Source organism: Aplidium turbinatum, chromosome 13 (genome assembly GCF_918807975.1).
Source record: "Aplidium turbinatum chromosome 13, kaAplTurb1.1, whole genome shotgun sequence".
In the NCBI taxonomy this organism is placed as follows: Eukaryota; Metazoa; Chordata; class Ascidiacea; order Aplousobranchia; family Polyclinidae; genus Aplidium; species Aplidium turbinatum.
Window position 1 is genome coordinate 19,808,802 of NC_137484.1, and position 20,381 is coordinate 19,829,182.

The following is a 20,381-nucleotide window of genomic DNA, read 5'->3' on the forward strand; positions in this document are numbered from 1 at the left end:
ACTTATGCGTCGAAAATTTAAGAAAAAAAAATAGGTTGAATACTTTAACATATTAACGTCCACCTTGTAGAGTAGCCTACCGTACAAGTCAATTCAAAGAGAAACAAGAGTTTATTTACTAAACTTCCATGTTTGATCAACTACACCATTAATATTAATGGTTTATATTTATATTAATGGTGTAGTTCAGGGGTCACCAACTGGCGGGCCGCATGCGGCCCGCCACGCTGTATCGCTGCGGCCCGCGGAAGGTATCTGCGTACAAGTATAACCAAAAATACTTTTCTTGAGGAGTTAAAGAGCACGAAGGCAAAAAATACTTTCCGGGAAGCATATTTTCGCTTTGCATACGATTCCACCGACCGACCAATCAGATTATAGTTCTAGGTGGGGGTTGCTTAAAGTTATTCCAATGCGATGTCCAGCCACATTGTCCCAGTGGTTGATTAAAACGTCTGTTTTCGAATTTCTGTGAGCATAGGGTTGCTTATTTTAAGTTTACAAATATCATGTAAACACTAGTGTGCGTTTCACCGTTATTGTGTTTCACGAGCAGTATTCTCTTTATGCAAGTTTTTGTTGGCAAAATAGGTCGGTGTGCCAACTCAAGTTATAATAAATTGGCAAAATATGGAACGCTTCACGATTTTACGTGTCATCCTTGCGCAGGGACCATGCTAATCTTCTCTGTATTGTTCCAATTTTAGTACAGTATATGTACTGCCGAAGCAAGTACTGCAAAACGTTGTTAATCAACAAATTCTTGCCACGCTAATAAGCACCGCATGTGACAGTGTCTATAATAAAAGAAAGACGGTTTTATAGACTCTCACAAAAAGGATGAAAAACCAACTCATTGCTTTTTTAGAGGGAAGACTGTTCATGAATTACGATAGAACTACGATTTTTCGGTGATTTCAACAAACGTTTGTTTCATGGTGCCTGGTGTCTTTTTCCCTGTTATTGGAGCCTATTTTTCGCTGATATGTTTGCAGGTCACTATTGCTGCCTGTATTGCGATGTGTCAAACATTTCCTTGTTTACTGAAACTGTTAATTGCAAGATATCATTTGTGAAGCGAAGTGACAACACCTCTCTTGCTTGGCGATGAATATTCTGATGAAACCACTCGCCTCGCTATAAGTGCGCAAAACAAGTGGCCTCGTTTATTAAACATTGTTAAAGAAGTCAAAAGTGTTGTTAAAGGAGCTTGGCCTGGCAGTAGCGTTGTTCGACTAATTGTGTTGCTGCGGTATTCTAAGACAAACATTAACAACATGTAATACTGGGTACGAAATGCGTTCTTTTCTAGCATAAGAATCAACCTACCTAAAATTTTATTAGTGCGGCCCGCCACAGCTCTCCTTAGTGCCAAAGTGGCCCGCATGCAAAAAAGGTTGGTGACCCCTGGTGTAGTTGATCAAACATGGAAGTTTAGTAAATAAACTCTTGTTTCTCTTTGAATTGACTTGTACGGTAGGCTACTCTACAAGGTGGACGTTAATATGTTAAAGTATTCAACCTATTTTTTTTCTTAAATTTTCGACGCATAAGTATCTGCTTTACGTGGATCCCTTAACAAACTTTACGTTTATTTAAGGTTAAATGTGTCAAACCCCTTTTTAATTAATTTATAAAGCTAGTTAGTTTTTTGGATGCATTCGTGATAGTTTTAGGAAATTGCTATATTTTTTATCACATCTCGCTAATTTTTTGCTTTAATATGCGATATTACAGTTGGGTTATATTTCTACGCTATGAACCTTGTATAATGTATATTCAAAATTATTTATATTATATGAATTAAGTAACACTTTCCCCTATGAACCTGACCAGCAAGCAAAACAATATTTTCTTACGGGATTGAGGTCAACACAATAACACAGTCATTTGAAATTGAGCTCAATTCAGTGTTGAGAAAGTTAAAGAATGGTAGACATTTAAAAACCGAAGTGGAATGGCGGTCTTAATTTATCGTTAACATAACTTTCCCTAAACAATTGAATAAGGCTGTTCAGTGTTCACCAGGCATTAAATTAAATAACATGATGCGTTCTACTGGTGCAAATTCAGCTGAACTATCACACGATGTATAAAGTGACAATCTGCTTTTATTCCGACGTTTCGTCAATCATACACGACTAGATTCTTCAGGGAGCTAGACCAGGTAGTTACTACCAGTCTAGCATAGCAAAACACAGGACCATGTTGCTGAAATCAACTAAATACGCTAAACAAAAATTCAACTTCTAGCGCCTACTTTGAACTAGAAAAAAGGGGGTTTCCAGTTCAAAGTAGGTTTTTTGTCTAGAAATTGAATTTTCATTTGACTTGTTTAGTTGATTTCAGCAACACAGTCCTGTGTTTTTCCATGCTAGACAGGTAGGCTAGTCAGTAGTCACTACCTGATCTAGATCCCTGAAGAAGTCAGTCGTGTGTGATTCCACTTTATACATCGTGTGATAGTTTAGCTTAATTTGCACCAATAGAACGCATCATGTTAATTGTTGTTTAATTTCCCTATACAAAACAAAATTTTTAGCAACACGTGGTGTACTCACATAGTAAACTTAATATACATTTGTGAAAAACTGTGAGGACTAGCCAATTTTTTAGATGCTTTTATTGTTTTACCAAAGAGTTTTATATCACCGTTGTTTCTGCAACTGAACTTGGGTTGATTTACATTTTACAATAGTCTCCTGTCAATTGCTATTCTGGCCGGAGGTAGCTATCATTGGGCAGTTTCTTACGAAGTGGTATCGTTTTTTTTTTCAATTTCATCGTACCTAGTAACTTGTTTTGCCATCGTGCTCTTTTTCCGCGAACTTCAAGGACTGTTTCACCCGGAAGTAGTGTCCCGTATGAAACTAGAGTTCATTTTACTTCTGATAAAAAACAAAATAGAAATTGCTGAGCAGTGGTAGAGTAACAACTTTAATAACCACATTTCTTTGAAGTTTTTGAACAATTAAATTTCTGATAATAACCCTAGAACTATGCTGAGCTGAAACAGCACCATTATTAAATTTTCTAAACTCTAAAGCATTAAAAAAATATGTACTGTATTATGCTATGAAGCTTTACTGCAACGCATATGTAAACCTGACACATTTTTATGTGTTTACTTCATTTTATTGCATACTATCCTGCCTATGCTATTGCAAGCTTACTTGTTTTACTAATATCGCACCAATTTGTGATTTCTGCAAAACGCTTTTCCATCAAACAATTTGCTTGTCATATTGAGATCTTTTATTGGAAGGTCTGTGTTGGGCGCACGTAGGCCTAACCTCAAAATGTCCTCCAAACAAAACGATTTGTTGGCAAGACCATCGTGAAACATGTCTCCTGTTTTGCAACTGTACAGAACTGTACTGTTGTACTGTACTGTACAGAGATGGGTGTAAAAGCTATATTCCGACGTGTCGTTAATTGAACTGTTGTCTTCAGACGTGTCGGTTTAGTGAAACGATCAGTCATTTCTTGGCTATAACCTTCGGCTTAGGTAATACAGTTACGTGTTTTAACAGCACCAGTTATTTTGTATTGAGCAACAATATCATTGAATACCAAAATTTGCATACCAATTTATTTTGCTGTAATTTGAATGTTAGAGAAATTTTTGAATATGTTATTGCGGCTACTGCATACAATTTTGATTAAATTTATGCGTAATTTCTTCAGAGAACTGAAACGCTTACTCTACTTTAAACAGGTGATTGTAGAAATCTTTACCTTCGGACTGAGAGCCTCTTTGAAAGCTTAATCCCAAGAGTTCTCATGCCATGGACGAATGACACTGGGCTGGTCATCGAAATTGATAGTCGTTTTCGCTTGTAGGTCACCTCCATCGAACAAGTACCGCTAACCATGGAGTTACCCTCGAAGTGCCTTGCTCAAGCGCACACCTCGAGTTGAACCATCTTTGCTCGATCTTGCCGGTTCTTTTTTTCGTTTGCAAAACTCACATGTTTATTTACTGTATTGTGGAGGTGGTCTATTGCCCGACCTCTTCAATTTAGGATGCACGTTTAACGTTTTAGAGTAAAAAAAGTATCCTTGTCCAAAAATTACATTGCGGACAAATTACAGGATATTTTGAGCGCATGATGTGTATCTTTCATTTACGGCATACCTTTGGCCTTTGAAAATACGCGTTATTTTGCAAAGCATTGTAAAGCTTTTACCACTAGCGTACATTGATACTTCGTTTGTCTTAAATTGAGATTTTTGTAAGTTAACCCTCTTCATCTATTTACGGTTGCGTTACTGTATAATTCTTGTGCAGTGAATATCTTCGCAATGCTGATATGCGTTTGAATTTGAACAATACATTTTGTGATTGATTTAGTTATCGTCGTATGCCCCTTTGGTGCCGAGGGCCCATCCGTTACCATCCCATTTTGGTGATGGTAAAATTGCTAATACATAACTATGGTTTTAGATGAGGAAATCCAAAAGTTAAATAGATACGGTACTGAAGTGGTAGGGTTTTGGTGGACTGTTACTTGCTTTCTTAATTCTTTCTAGGCATGTAGGCCTCTATTAAGCTCCCAGCGGCCATGGCCTCCGAAACCACCGCGCGGGTAGGCCATGTATGGTCACCGGCTTCCGCAAGCCAACATTTCTCGACTCCGTTTGTATTTGAAATTTTTTTCTCCATGTGTTTTTAAAAAAAGGCTGCGAATGCCAGTGAAGAGAAAAAAAGTTTCACCCACAAACAAGGCCAAGCCGGTCTCACACGCGGACAAGAAGTATTTCTGATGAAAGTTTATAAGTCTGAGTGTCGACCTGTAAAAACTGAAGACCAGCTCTTAATATACTTAAGCAGTGCATCTAAATACAACTGCAAATATGTTTCTGGGCTTTGTTTACGATGTGCTTACCTGAGTGAACGCAAAAACACGATATTAATTAACGGATTTTTGAAAACAATTTTTTAGCTAATTTCTATTTCGGCTGCCGGGAAGAAGCTCTGGTAGGCCATGCTTGGTCGCCGGAAGAATGAAAGAGCTTAGAGGCCTGGGCATGGCAGTCGTACCTGAGACTTTCGGGAAGTACAGTATCAGGGGTAGGCTATACTTCTCTCAGACTACGATTCCCAACCGATCGAGTTTGTTTGCCCGACCCTACGGAATTTCTTACAAGGTGACAAATCAGTAAAACAAACATTATCCCAAAAATACTTGCTTTTAAGTTTTTAAAAATTCAAAAAGGGCAATACCCTGTCCTGGGAAAGGTACGAAAGTTAATCACTGAGTGAATAAAAAATATTTTCTTGAATCTTTAAACTATTCGGCAAGTTGAAGGAAAACTTTCTAAAATGTTGAATCGTCTTACCACACAATTACACACCAATTTCACGTCATTTCTCTTTAGAATGATTCAAAAAGGTTAAAGCATCAATCTATCACGTTTAGGAATCACAAATCTTTGAAGGAATTTTAAAAAGTTTGACACCTGCTCCAGGTTTTCTGTATCGAATTATTATTCTTGGACTTTTGTTAAGTTTTATTTTGGAACTCTTTCGTGGCGTTCTTTGCACGTGCTTCTTGGAACTGGAGCCACGCGAAGACCTAGAGCTTTTAACTAAAGTGTCGCGCTCAGAAAAAAGATATTTCGTTTCTGGATATCGCTTCTCTGAAACAGCACAATTACGTCCGGCTGTTGGTTTCTTGTCTTGATTTTGATTTCCATACAATCTCGAACAATCCGTGTATGTATAGAAGATCTTAGAATATTTCTGATTTTGTTTTCTGATACGACATGACCGTCTCCGAGCGGGCGGCATAGCAGGTTGTGGGGGAACCTGCTTGTATGATGATCTTGTCAACAATGGCTGTTGAAACCTTTCAGAAGTTTTCGATGGAGATTCGCCTGGTTTGACTCTGTCTTCGTCTTTGAGAAGTCCGTATGGTGTTTGCCTGTCAATACCCAATGATGTTATAAGTAAACCGAGAGAAGTTAAAATAAAAAAATGAAAATAAAATAAATCAAAAGAGTCGTGAACTTTTTGGTCAGCAGTTATCACTGTAGAGACAGAGCCCCTACAGACACACTCAACTATCCAAACTGTAAAAACAGATAAATTAGTTCAATTGCACATCATTGCGAACATTGCATCACGCATGGTAATGAATAGAATAAATGTATAACACAACAGTAAGTTGTTCATCTACAAATCAAGTAATTTTAGATGTAGCCTATAATTGAAATTACACATCTGGTAGGTTAGGCTACTACTATGAACGATACTACTTATTAGTAGGCTATTATTTATTTGCGTCAGACAAAGCTGTCCATATCCAAAACAACGAAATAATACACACACTGCAAATGCACAAAGGTTATTATAAACTACCACTAGCAAACTACAAACAAAAAATCATAATGCCTATACCTTCCAGTTGTGTCAATTAAAACTCCATAATATCGTTGACCACAGTGTAACATCGAAACAACGACACATCCATTGGTTACGTTTTCTATAGTTACCTTCTTTGAATTACCTTCTTTCAATAATTGACTGTCATTTTTCTTGTAAGCCATGCTTGCAACAGATCTAAAAAAGATTCTTACAAGTTCACACAAAGTGCGATGTATAGGCCAAGCAGATCAGTGTTTCTCAGCCTTGTAAATATTTATGTATATTATTTGAATAAGGACCTTCTGATGACCCACTCTTTTTGGGTAAAACAGGCTGTAGAGGTTTCAGAAAGTAGCCTAATAACTATATTTGATGTAATGTATATTAATTACTTATCAATAAATATTCATTGAAAGTTCATGTCATATAAATTTTCATACATACACCCCAATGTCATATATTATATATATGTTAACAAGTTTACCAAAACCTTAGTGATTAACTAAATCAATTAAGGTTTTAAAAACATAGCCTACTATATATTGATCAAGATTTGAAACAAAACTTTGCATAGACCTACATAAAACTAACATTGATAAGAAAACCACTCATCAGAAAAGTTCAAAATTCTACACAAGGAATTAGATCTAGTAGCCTACTTTTTAGAAATGTTAAGTAAGTTGACAAACCTTATGATAGCTATAAAACCACTTCCATGATGATGTTACACCCAAATAGCAAGCTGTTATGTTAAAAATTTTAACTATACACCTAACATAGTTCGATTGTACTGTCACAATGACCTGCATTGTTCATTGGATTTAGAAATTTTTTCATTGCTGATATTGATACAATCACATGATTGGAACCTGTTTTATTTTCAGTTTTAGGTAACAAGCTTTTTAACGCAAACATGAAAAGAAACGGTTGACTCTGAGAAAAACCTCTGACCGACTAACTGCAAGGCGGTTGAGAAAGCAAAACAAGCCCTGTAATAAGCGAATATCCGGGCCACCTCTGAAACAAAACGTGGTACAAAAAATACTTTCCGAAAATAAAGGTAATTGTCTTTCGTGAGGATAATCTAAGGTGCATTTTCTTCACATCCCGATGGCTAAGTCATAAAGAGTTTCTGGGGACCTAATAAGACCCCAGGAATGGTTCCAAAAATATCCCCATGACCGCTGTCAACTCCAATCTCTATCAATCTTTGTAGCCATTGGAGTGACACATTGAGTTTACTCCTATAGCACTGCTCCGAGACTTTGGCTCTTCATTTAGTATAGTGGCTAATAGTCCTTTGAATTCGTCTTCAGGAGCAATTTGACTGGCCAGGGTTTCGTCAATGCGAGGTTGCTTTTGTACTGATTCGTTTAAATCTGAGCTGATAGTTTCAGAATATGGATGTTCTTTCTTTCCCTGCATGAAATTAGAAATTATTTTATCGCAAAAAAACTAATCCCATATAAACTCATACAAGCTGCAGCAGAATGAAATGGATTTCCAGCTAAATGTGCTTATAAAACCTAAAATAGATAAGTAGCCTCTAAGACTACTTAAAAGTAAATGTAAATCATAGTTACCTACGCCGCAACGTGCATCCATGAAGTTAAATAAGATTTAATGCCACGTAGCTAAAAACATTTCAATAAAGGCTGACCGAAGCAGTAAAACGCATACTTGTTTTGGTCCAATGTATATTTTTAAATGTAATAAATCTATCACTTCCAGAGAACCAAGTAGCTACTTCGTAGCGAATTGCGTTTTACGAGAAAACCGCGGTTTCACTGCTGTACTTAATAATTTTAAAGGTAAAACTTCAGCTGATTTCGAATACAAACTATATAAGTATAACAAAAAGTTATAAAGAATGCTCGAAACACAGGTAATTTTTATGCAATTCTAATGCAAAACGAAACGCACATCTGATATGTCTCAATTTTCCAGACTGACAAGTTTTCAACACAAAAATATTTGAAGAGATGTCAAAATGTAGGCCTAATGTTGTTGAGTTGCTTTGTACACAATTTTCATTTCAACCAACAAAATTCGTTTATTTCTAGGCCTAGATCATCCAGCTTACAGCAGCTGATGCGCTTTGCTCGTTTAATGTCAGGTTTTTGAGTCTTCTTCTTTCAATAGAATCCAATGAAAGCGGCATCGAGACTAAAACAATTGAAATTAATATATTTTTGTACCGTAGTAAAAATACAACATTTCATTGGTCAACATGTGCAACACAGCTGCTTTGAAAGCCTAATTCCCATAGCAGACGTATCCAAAAGGAGATACCATTTAGCGTAAATTCATAACTTTGGTGTAAGGACAGGGACTACTATCATCTTCTACCATCTCCGATTTGGTGTTTTTACCTTAGTCTGAAAATATGAAAAATAAAGCGTCCACAAGTAAATTTACCAGATTTTTCTCTGTGGATCATAGCTGGAGCAAGATCGCTCCAAGACTTCGAACGGCGTCTTAACTTTCGAAAGTCCATAAGGTCGTTGCTTAAACATTGCAGCTCATCTGTTGTTTTTGAATTTTTGCCTGTTGACAGAAGCTCGGGCGTGAGATTTCTTTACAATATAGCCTTAGTGTAAACTTGCATTTGATTAATTTACAACAAGCTTGTGGTGCTGGTGTTAACCTCAGCCTCAGGCATGGGTGTTAACCTCAGCCTCAGGAATGGGTGTTAACCTCAGCCTCAGGAATTTCGAGTAATGGGTAGTACTTCGAGTAATGGGTAGTACCAAATTTAAGTCATAAGTATTAAGTAGAGTAGACAACCAGAAACAGACATTGCCGTCGGCTGCAGCGTGGGTCAGGTGTACGTCGGAAGGCGTACACCGATGCATAGCGCTCAAGTCCGCTTTCCCGCAATGCAGGATAAAGATAAACAAACAAACAAAGCATGCACTTTTGTCTTACACTATGCGAATAGCCTGTAGTTGGCCAGTGGCTTAGGCTACGCAGGGGGGGAGGTCATTGGGCCATGTCACATTATTGAAAAAAAATATCAAATTTTGCAGGCTAAAAAAGTCAAACGACCAAAAACTAAAAACTTTAATTCGCAAAAAAATAATACATCTTCGGAGCACGATAGGTCTAGCTTTGCCAGAAAATAGGCCTAGTGTAAGATTATGCAAACCTTTGTCAATGGTGGATGTGATTGGTTTTGCATAGAAGTTTCCCCATGGCATTAAATGACTGTCATCAAATTTCAATTTTCCTTCCACATTATGAGTTTTGCTTCGTGCAGATTTGTTTGGATTTTTACTTCCGAAGCGCATTTCTCTGTGAATCTCTCGCTGTTTTCTTGTTTGACGCTGTTGGTTGATTTTCCCCTTTAAGCTACTTAACCTTTCCCACTGTCCATCAATGAAGTCGTCTGGATGCTGTCCATTAACATAGAACTCTGCAAAAAAAGCGTTAATTATATTATCATTTTACGATATATACATAGCTAACTTTTAAGTTTTGAAAGCGGTGCGGTGTTTAAATAAAAGTGTAGGCTATAGCCTTTCAGTAGCCTGAGCTGATAGGCTAAGGTCAGATTGAACCTAGGGATAGATTGAACCTTTCAGTTCAGTTGTTTTTATTTCAGAACATCACAGCAAAAACAATACATGTCAAAAATAGCAAAGGTCCAGAAAAGGGTAGAAGCGACAAAATACAAACGTTAAAACGTGTTTGTGACCGAAATAGCCTAAGTAGCCTAATTATGTTGAAACAAGTTTGGCAAGGTCGCAACACTTTCAGAAAAATATGAGATAAAAAGGGAAATAAAACAAAAAGTTAGGGCTACAAGAGTTTCCTACTTCAAAATAATGAATGTTTGAATATACCTTCAGTGTTTTTTGTTTTTTTTTGTAAATGGCCATCTAACTATGCCCAAAATTGAAAATTTTAAAGTCCAGAGCTGTGGAATCGGAAATATTTTTGCGTTTTCGAAGTCGATCTGTGATGCAGATTACAAGTCGGTTGCTTTTGATCACATTTTTAACTCTCGTGACAAAACTTAATGTGCTTTTGATGTATTGATGTTATGGTAAGATCTTTCGACAATGGTTAATCCTTGTCCTTGTGATTTTGCAATTTTTCCTACAAGATGGAACATAAAATTAAACACAATTAGGCTAATGGAAGCTTATTGCACTTAATCTCTTTGTAAGAACCTGCATCATTATGGTGACATTTCCATTCCTTGATTGCATCTTGAATGATCTTTTTGAGTTTCTCTATTTGCTTCTTCATTTGATTTCTTTCTTTCTCTTCTGCTAAAAGCGCTCCTCCTGCATAATGTAGGGTGAATAACCTAGTGCGGGTCAATTAAAGGTGACGAAACAAGTGTGAGAGAAGCTGAACTCAAGGAACGAAAGATTTCGGCAAAAATATCTCATTTTGAAGTTTCAAAAATAAGAAATGTGATGACATTAAATTGTTTTTAGATTGGTGAAGTTTGTGAAATAAAAATATATGACGTCATGATTACCTCTAGTTCTACAACCTAGTAGACAAACTGCTCCTAGCTTTTTCCACAGTTTTTTCTTCGTGTGAGGTTGGATTTAGCAGTTTTATATGTAGAAGCTTAGAGTAGAGCCTAGACCAGTGGTTCCCAACCTTTTTGACCTTGCGGCACCCTATCAAAGAGATAAATAGTTTGCGGCACCCTGGCAAAACTGGATCAATTTTATGAGGTTTCTGTATTTCAAATAACTGTATGAAATGACACAGAATGAGTTGTACAGTAGCCTATAGTGTGCATAAATAAATGTATTTATTTAAAAGTCAGCGTGAAATTTGGGCTTCACTTCTTGCACAAAGTCCCTTAATATCTGGGGGCACATTCGATAAAGCCACCCGCATTTCTTCCTCGACTGTAAGCAGTCGTTCTCGTTTATTAGTTTTTTAGTCGCTTTTTAGTTTTTTAGTCGTTCTCGTTGTTCGTTAATACGGAAAATCCACTTTCACATAGGTATGACGTGGAAAACTGCAGCAAGCAAAAGCTTATAATAGCTTTCTTTCCAATGCAAGGATATTCATTTTGAATTTTTATCCAGAACTCGTCGAGAGGCATCTGCTTATGCATAAGCTTAAAATTTCCATTGTTACGAATGTTAATTAATTCTTCTTTAAGATTCAAAACAATATGAGAGTCCAATAAAAATGGATTTCTTGATTTCTTCGCAAAATAAAATCATGAAACCTGGCAATAATGATGAGTTTCAAACGTTTTTATGGAAAGAACAGCAACTAGTCAAAATATCTTTCACGCTGTTTTTCCTGGGCGAGAAAACAAAGGCATACCGCAGAATATGGGCCGCAGTATTGCAATATCTCAATTATCTCGCGGCACCCTTGAGCATGGAAATTGGCACCCCAGGGTGCCGCGGCACCCCGGTTGGGAACCACTGGCCTAGACAGTAGACATATCTTCAGGTATAGTATGCGTAGTAGCAGCAACAATTGGTTTGTTCGATGTAGGCTAGTTGGCAGTTCCTTCTCAAGAGCGTTTGCCGAAAGCGTTTGAACTTATTTTGCATTTTTTGTTACTTGAATGATGTTAACTAAAGGCATATAACAAGACATGTAACCGAGTTGTTCATATCAAGCAGTAGGCTATTGTGGGTTTGACACCTCCAGAAGATATTTCATTTTATTGATAACTAAAAGCAACCACTCGTTATTGCTACAAGCCATAGGCCTAGGCTACCTCTGTTTTTTAATCGACTTTTATCATTATTCGATTTCTCCAAAAAGCACATTCTGTCAATGCAGGTCTTAAATGACTTCAAATGTGTTGTCACTGATAAACGCTGTCGTCCGAGCTCGTTGACCAGCTCAGTTTCACTCTGAATCGCTTTAAGTTCGTCTGCGTCAGTTTCCCACTAGAAAATTGTAAAGTCTGTAACTTAGGCTATGCAGACTGTGAGCAAAATAACCTCAAGTAACATAATAAGGGAGACGTTTGTTAAATTGTACAAAACAAAGATTGTTTCGTTTAACGATAAATAAAAATTAAATGCCATAGTGATATAAAAGTATTGTCAAGTCATCTTTTATAAAAGTTCTGTATCTTTGCTGGTGTATCTATTTCAGACTAGCAGCAAGACAAAAGAGAAATCGTCCGGGTCAAATCATTAAAGCAATGAGCAGTGGCATTAACACATATTTAAAAAAATTCTTTTTGCTAAAAGCCTTGACCTGCATATCATTGTATTGTTGATTAGCGTAACCTACATGAAAAATACCAGTGTTGGAATGTGAAACAGCTGAGATACTTTGGATTTTGCATTAACAACAATAACGTGGCAGGAAAAGGCAAATAAATCTTTGCGACTTCTCGAACAAACAATTTTTTAGATTTTGTGCCGCAGATCGCTGAACTTTAAAGGTAGACTACCTACTAGTTTACCTACCAATCCTTAGTTGTGCATTATGAACTTGAGCAATGTAGGGTACTTCAGATAACATTCAGTAACGTGCCTTACCCTAACTTCATTTTGGAAAATCTTAAATTGTAGCCTAATAAGTAATTAAGCCGAGAAGGATTGTTCCTATAATAGTCAACACTTGTGAGAGCCTGAAGGTCGAAACAGACTTGTCTGCAGTTATCGGTGAACCTCTGTCTGCAGTTATTGTTCTTAATATGAAAATGATTTTAACATTTTTTTAATTTCATTAGTAGAGTTTAAAAATGGTTAATTTTATGGCCCATTTTGAAACATGGTTATGCTCAGCCAAATTTGGTAAAGGCCGCTCTGGCCAAACGAAAAAAAACATTTTCCTTTCGTCAGCTCTTTCGTAAATCGCTCAGCAACATTGACATCTGACAACTTTGTTCCCATTTCCCTTCTGACGCTATTGGATGTTATCTACAACACAATTTAATTTGCGTAAAATTTTATCGATTAGAACAGGGATGTCCAACCTTTTATTATAGTGGGCCGCATTGTCACTTGAAATAAATCAATGGGCCGCAGGAACTATTAAATTTCAAGAAAAATAGGTACATAAAGAAAAAATTAAAACCATTAACTTTATCTTTGAAAATAGGAACAAATAACACACACATAGAAAGAAACAAAAATTTATTTCTACAATACAAAGTCAATGAGATTTTTGACATTGTTTTCCAGCTAAGAGGGTTATGAACTTTTGCATTAATGGACGTTGTCTTGATTCTTAGGATGTTTGCTAAGTGTTCGTCGGTCAGTCTGTTTCCTTCTGCAGTTTTGATGTTTTTCATGGATAAAAATAACTGCTCGCAACAATAGGTGCTACACTGCTGTCCTACATAAACAATAAATTTCTGGACAAATTACCTAATTTAATAAATTCATCACATAAAGGTAATTTTTATAAAACAGTGTGTTCTCTGTGGAAAGTTTTCAAACTTTGTGCATCACACTGAATTTTTTTTTGCATTTTTGAAAAAAACACTGACATGAAAATGGGTCACTGAATAATTTTAATTCAATTTCAATCTTTTTGAAGTCAGAAAATCTGACTGTAAATTCTTCAAGCAAATCTTCACATAACTTAGTATAGCCTACTTTTCATAGTTTACAGACCTGTCTTGAGCTCTTTCAGATAGACTACGAAAATGTACAATTTCGCCAGCTTTCAATTGTGCTATGAAAAGTTTCAATTTCCTGGTAAAGCTACTTATTCGCTCGAACATTGAACTACACAACTGACCTTTCTCTTGTAAATGCAAATTGAGCTCAGGTAGCATTTCTGTGATGTCAACTAAGAAAAATCATTCAACCATTCTTCATTTTCTATAAAGTTCACGTTTTGTTTGTTTTTTTCCATGAAGTTCAAAATACTACTTGGAGTGAAAATGACTAGCGGGCTGCACAAAAATCTCAGGTGGCCGCAGTGCGGCCCGCGGGCAGCAGGTTGGACATCCCTGGCTTAGAACATTTGAAGAGGGAAGCATGGCTCAATGGTCATCTCATCACACTCCTTGCTTAAGCCTATGTCAGTGGCTATGAGTGTGTCTAGCGGTTTTCTAGCATCTTACAAACAACTAATTTAACCTAATAGGCCTACACTGAATATATTTTGTCTAATATAGCCTACATTATTCAAGTATTATCGTACCTCATTCTTATCTGGAGAAACGATATCTCCAAGTTTCTCTTGAAGAAAATATTCTTCTCGGGCAGCAAGAAGTTTCTTACGAGTAGAAGTGATTAGATTTTTAATTTGAGTTTGATAGCAAGCTTGTAGGTGTTTGACTTCATCTTTTAATACCATCAGAGTTGCATCGTCAATCTAAAAAAAAAATGAAATAATTTAAGACTTAATTTACATGAAATATAGTTGTTACTCTCTAAAACCTCTATAGCCTGTTTCACCTTAAAAGGGGAATCATCAGAAGATCCTTATTCAAATAGAATAAGTCGGCACATCTGACTAAATTAATTAGTTAATCGAAGCAAGTGCAAAACACAGGCACAATTTGCTAACTAACTATACAAAGATATATATTTGATTGTTTGCAATGAACTCGTTTGTAAACTGTGGTTCACCGTATGTAGAGTGTCATAGATAGCTGATAGGCCTAGCAAGCCCGCAACAATCCAAACTTTTTTGCCCGAAACAATTGCTTCACGATGCCTCTTATCCACTTTGCATCTGTCATACCAAAAATTTAATAACCCAATACTTACATCTTGTCTGAAGTACTTCATTGAAAATTTGTTCTGTTCATCTTGTGAAATATTCAATAGTTTCCACAAGTTTTGTAGCTGCTTCTTAATTAAATCTGTTTGCAACTTTCTTTTAGTTAATTCAATGTTTTCCAGTGTCTCTGTCATTTTATCAATGTTTTCTTTTGATAACGGAAATAGAGGCTCATCACTTGCTTCAGCTATTTCCCGAGTGAATTCATTGTTTGGCTTCAACTTATAGAATTCGAGTTTGTCCAAAATTTTGTCTCGTAGTTGGTGAAACAATGTCAATCTAAAAAAATAAAAAATATGAAAATGCAACCCTAAAAATTGTACCCCCAAATGTAACACACGTCAATATGTGCATTACTCAAATACTGTATCATTAGATCAGTACACTGTTGACAGGGGTCCAGGGAGTATTTTTGGACCCTTTCCAAGGGGACTAGGAACTTAAAGAAGCCATATACTCTGTGAATATAAAAATGTTTTTTCTTAGAAGTGTATTGATTTGGGACCCAAGTATCTCATTAGTATCGGGCCCAAATTATCTTCTCAACGGCACCGCATTAGATGCCATTTAGGGTCCATGCACTAGCTTAAGCTGTAGGTCTATTGATTAAAAATATTTTCACCATCTCGACGTTCGACACTAAAAATGCTCTGGATTAAAAGCAAGTTTTTATTTCATTTTCGGAAACGATTTATATGTCTACCATCCACACATGAAAGAATTCGAGATGATGCAGTAGGCCACTCATTTAATTAATGCGTCAAGTAGACGTAGGCTACCTACATAAATACAGCAGTATTCATTCATTGCAAGCCTTCGTATTCTTCAAAGATTTTTGCCATTGGCAAAGTGAATGGTCATTTAAACACTGGCCAACTTTCTAAGCAAGTTATTGTAAACAAAAACGCAAAAACCTTAATCTGATTAGTTTGTCCATGCTATTTTCATTTCAAAGCAATGTGTTTCTGTTTAGATCTGACTATGGACTACTAGGTCAGTAATTGTCAACTGCGGGGTGCTCAACCATTTTCTCTGCGGCCCTCATCGATGCAGCAAAAAATTATATTTGTCCTAAAAAAAACCTTCCCAAAAATGGCAGGAATACATTGCTGTTTTGTCACATATCCAAATTTCTGGTGGTCAGCCATTAATTTTCTCTTTTTTTTTGTTTCTACCTCCGTTTTTCAGGCTTTTTATATCCATTCTTGGCAAACGCAGAATCATTGTAATCTAAAAAGGACTGATTTGCCGGCTGGGGAGGTGCGGCAGACAACGAATTTCCTATTTGAAGATCATTAAATTAAATAACCCATCTACCGACCTGAAATTGTAGGTGTCTTCAAGCGATTTAATTCTTTCTTTCATTGAGTCAATTCTTCGAACTGACAAGTCTTCATGGTCGACTTTGGCTGAAGAAAACGGAAAACTTAGGTGTTGGCAAAAATGTTTTTCCTGCTCCCACAGTAATTTCATTTCTTGTTTTCGGTTGTCAACAATTTCGTTGAGACTGCGCAACACTGCCTTAGCAGTTTTCTCCTGAAACAATTATCATTTGTGACAATTTAACTAAATGAATAATTAGGGTAACAATAACATCTAGAAGTCAGAGACGCAACTAGAAAAAACTTTAAGGGACAAAAGCAACTGTTTGAAAGGCAAACATTTTAATATTTGAAATAAAGAGTTTGTTTAATATGTATCATAATTAAAACGTTGTAATAGCATTAAGAATCCATTTTTGGGGAGTTAAGGTGAAATGTTTAGGGAGGGGCAATTGCCCTCGAACAATAATATTTTGCTGCCCTCCTCCCCCAACAAAAATTGGGTTAATTATTAGGCTACAACGTTTCAGTGACATTGTACTACCTGTTGAATGACGTCTCATTAATGTTTGGCTGCATTCAGTAGTTGTATTTTTAAACAAACTCTATTTTAAATATAAAATATTTGCCCTCCAAATGGTGCTTTTGTACCCTTAAGATTTTCTTTTTAGATACGGTACGGCACTGATTTGTTGTCAGATAAGTTGCGAAGGATTGAGATCCACCCTAGCTAAGTCGTTACGCACCCGGCTCAAGATCACGCGGCGCTGGTTCGACTCTCGGGGTGTGCGCTTGAGCAACGCACTTTCAGGACTGCTCTCCATTCAGTGGCAGCAAGTGAATGGAATAACTCCCCGGCAACAACACTTCAACAATCGGAAAACTTCACCCTGCCAATCTCGGTAACCGGCCCTGCGTCAAGAGCCTCTACAACAGCGGTTCCCAAACTTTTTTAAAAAATTTTCCTGGTGGACCCTGTGCAATTATTTTGATATTTTGCGGCCCTATAAAAATCAAAGAATGCTGTAGGAAAAATGCAAAAACCACACCATTTAAAGAAAAAGCAGAAACTATGAAATACGGTAAGCATTTAATGGGATGGGTGCACTTGTTTTGCTGCAATTAAGTCGTCAATTTTTGGTTTGGTTTTGGATAGCACATCTCTCGTGTCGTGTACTACATTCAATCCGTTTCTGTATTTGTTTTTCATATTAAGTAGAGTGGAAAAGGCTGCCTCACACTCATGGGTGATTACAAAAGGAACGAGCACTTTTAGAGGCATTTTGGAAAGATTTGGATAAGACTGTCCCAGTGTCCCATTTCTATCTAAAAGTCACTGCAGCGCATTTCTCCGTGAAGAAGTTTTGCGCCATCATCGTTAATCATATCAATAAACCCTTCTTGAATTTCATTCGATTCTGAAGGTAAATCGTCCAACTTGAGTGCAAATGGGGTGTTAAATGAAAAGGTGCAATTTGTCAAATTCCTGTAGGCTGAATTTGGAAAATAATGTGAGATTTCTGCACTGTGGACACGTGCTGTTTCATCACTTCAATAATATCATCATTTGCTTCAAGTTCGTTATCATCAAAAAATTGATTAAGCTCTGGAAAAGGGACAAAGTTTTTCTTTTCCAATTTGGAACCCCACAGCACTATTTTCGTATTAAAAGCTGTCAACTTTTCATGAGAGTGAAGAGCGTTTATTTCTTTTCCTTGCAAAGCCAGGTTGACAAAGTTGACAGATTCAGTAATACGGCATAATTGTGCTTCAAGCCTATGATGCAACCACTAATAACCAACGTAAGATAGTTAATTGGAGTGATGAGGTTGATGAAAAAGATTACCGAATATTTAAACAACCACTGTCTAGTTAAGAGACAGCAAAATACGTCCTGACTCTAACGATGTCGGTCTCAAAAAGACAATTCAAAAGCGACCGCGAGATGACGTCACGACAACGACAGTCAATAAAGAATTTTACGATTACAAAGAACGATTAGATTTGAAGGGGATTCATAACACCTAATGTTTAAAAACTTTTTAATAATTTTTTTTCTAGTACAGCATAATACAGTAGTACAGCTATAGTGTTTAAAACAATAAAACATTCGCTAACTAAAGATTAAACCATTGCATAATAAAGCAAGCATTACACGCGAGAAAGCTTCATTATCGAATCACAATAAAAAAAATCTCATTGCGGACCCTCTGAAACTGCTGTACGGACCCCAGTTAGTCCGCCGACCCAGTTTGGGAACCGCTGCTCTACAAGTATGCGAAACTACCAGGAATAATCAATCAAGGCTTTGTCCGTCGGAGGATAAAGATTCAAAAACCAACCAAGATACTGTACCTTAAAGAGGATACCCTTTGAAAGGTCATTGGAAGAGTGTGTGACTTGATATTCTCCAGATCTCAAAGTTGATGTTGAAATGTCATCATGGCAATCATCAGTGATGCCTAATTGCGCGCGTAACTGTGATATTTCACTTGACCAACGCTTTAGATTTGCTTCGAGTTTGCTTTTTAAACCAAGTTCTTCATCAACCATTCGTGCCATCAAGTTCTCCAAATGCATCAATGCAGTATCGCCACGAGAAGCAATCTGTAAGTAGCGAGTATGTAAAAAAGTAGAAAAGACAACATCTTTGACAACACAACTAGCTTGCAATATTGCAAGTTTAACTCACAAAACTTGCATCACTTTTGAAATACAAAAACTAAAAATAGGGAAAATAATGAAGCAGTGTTTGTCTTTACAAAAATAAGACGCTAGAATGAATGCAAAATACTTCAACATAAAATAGTAGCTCTAAACAATTCCACGTTGTAAAGTTTCCTTCCAAACGCAGGCCCCTTAAAAGTTTTTGAATTAATAAAATTATTTGGGACGCGAAGGTGCACCCTGGACAATCCATGTCAACACTACTGGCTACCAATATCGAACATCTTTGCCGACTCATGAGCATTTAATGTTGGACAAGTTTTACTGTATCAACCGCAAAAATACATTTTCCAAAAAAACGAGAGAGTAGTAGCCTATTATTTCTTCTATGATTCCTATCAAAATAACGTAGATTTACTGGACCTGCTGATTTGAAGTAGGCTAGTCATTCCAAATGATGATCGACAATAAGCCTACCGGTACAGAATTTAATTTATGCAGCCTAAGGTGTAAAATGTCCAGCTTTAGTAGCAATTTGGTTACATTTTTTATTTCAAATAGCCAAAAAATGCTGAACTAACTAAATATGAGTGGGCCCCCAACCCGGCGTTTCGGAAGCGGTAAATACGGCCTTACGTTATTTAAGCTATTGGATATCGCGCTTCCGTAGCCGTATTTATATCCTTTTAGATTTTAAATAACCAAATAACATAAAACAAACTGAACTGAGTGAGCCCCAAAACACTGAACAGCCGTGGGTGCTCCGGTCGGGAAGTACGGGGGTGGTTAACACGGGTCTGCTACTCGGTGAGTCCGATTCGGTGAGTTCCTAACCTCTAACCCCTAACCCCTAACCCTAAAACGGCAATGATAATTAGGCTACGATACCCAATAATTTAAAAAAAAAATTGAAAAAATCCCCCGTTAAGGGATCGGACTCACCAAAACGGGCCATTCCGGGTTAACACGCCCATAACCATAAGCAAACGTGGCCAATACCTTATTGTATGCTCAGTTCGGTTACATTTGCTGATCTAAATTATCTTCAAACATTTTGGTTTTCTAAATTGTCAAAGCTCGACTCGCTCAAAAAGTGCTATTTTGCTTCTCATCTACATTTTCAACTCACCGTTCGATCAGATATTCCAATTTCATTCCAAATATCTTCCAGTTTCATCATGTATGTGGAAAGCCGGTTTTGTAACGACATCTCCAATGTCTGAGTTCGCCTTCGAGACATTTTAGCTAAAACAGCGACAAAGCAAAAAAACAGCTCAAATCTCCTTTGGAATGTGAAACAGTACGTAACTTATTATAGATTAATTTGG

The 20,381-nt window shown here is 36.8% G+C and overlaps 2 protein-coding genes and 1 non-coding gene across 3 annotated transcripts; all 3 read right to left on the reverse strand.

Moving 5' to 3' along the window:
* Positions 1-624: 624 nt before the first annotated feature.
* Positions 625-736, reverse strand: LOC145782644 (U6 spliceosomal RNA). Its single transcript, XR_014290871.1, has one exon. It is a non-coding gene; the product is annotated as a U6 spliceosomal RNA (small nuclear RNA).
* A 4,572-nt stretch (positions 737-5,308) lies between these two features.
* On the reverse strand, positions 5,309-7,134 carry LOC145782492 (uncharacterized). Its single transcript, XM_082594291.1, has 3 exons — positions 7,060-7,134; positions 6,404-6,565; positions 5,309-5,927 (listed from the first exon to the last, which is right to left on the reverse strand). The coding sequence occupies exons 2-3, from the start codon at positions 6,550-6,552 to the stop codon at positions 5,420-5,422; spliced, it is 657 nt and encodes a 218-aa protein (XP_082450417.1). The 5' UTR covers positions 6,553-6,565; positions 7,060-7,134; the 3' UTR covers positions 5,309-5,419.
* Positions 7,135-7,255: 121 nt separating this feature from the next.
* LOC145782596 (protein regulator of cytokinesis 1-like) lies at positions 7,256-15,131 on the reverse strand. The gene is made up of 8 exons (XM_082594408.1): positions 15,052-15,131; positions 14,480-14,653; positions 12,084-12,258; positions 10,546-10,662; positions 9,519-9,785; positions 8,789-8,917; positions 8,454-8,536; positions 7,256-7,789 (listed from the first exon to the last, which is right to left on the reverse strand). Exons 1-8 carry the CDS (start codon positions 15,070-15,072, stop codon positions 7,574-7,576), a joined length of 1,182 nt encoding a protein of 393 aa, XP_082450534.1. The 5' UTR covers positions 15,073-15,131; the 3' UTR covers positions 7,256-7,573.
* Between the last annotated feature and the right edge of the window lie 5,250 nt (positions 15,132-20,381).

Bases quoted from the DNA above. Each gene is read 5' to 3' on its own strand.
- LOC145782492 (XM_082594291.1), bottom strand. From the start codon at position 6,552: ATGGCTTACAAGAAAAATGACAGTCAATTATTGAAAGAAGGTAATTCA. The intron at 5,928-6,403 runs GTATAGGCATTA...GGGTATTGACAG, and splicing joins TTAATTGACACAACTGGAAG to GCAAACACCATACGGACTTC.
- LOC145782596 (XM_082594408.1), bottom strand. From the start codon at position 15,072: ATGAAGTACTTCAGACAAGAT. The intron at 8,537-8,788 runs GTAAATTTACTT...CAATTGTTTTAG, and splicing joins GATCCACAGAGAAAAATCTG to TCTCGATGCCGCTTTCATTG. The intron at 7,790-8,453 runs GTAAGCTGGATG...AATTTCATGCAG, and splicing joins AGCAAAGCGCATCAGCTGCT to GGAAAGAAAGAACATCCATA.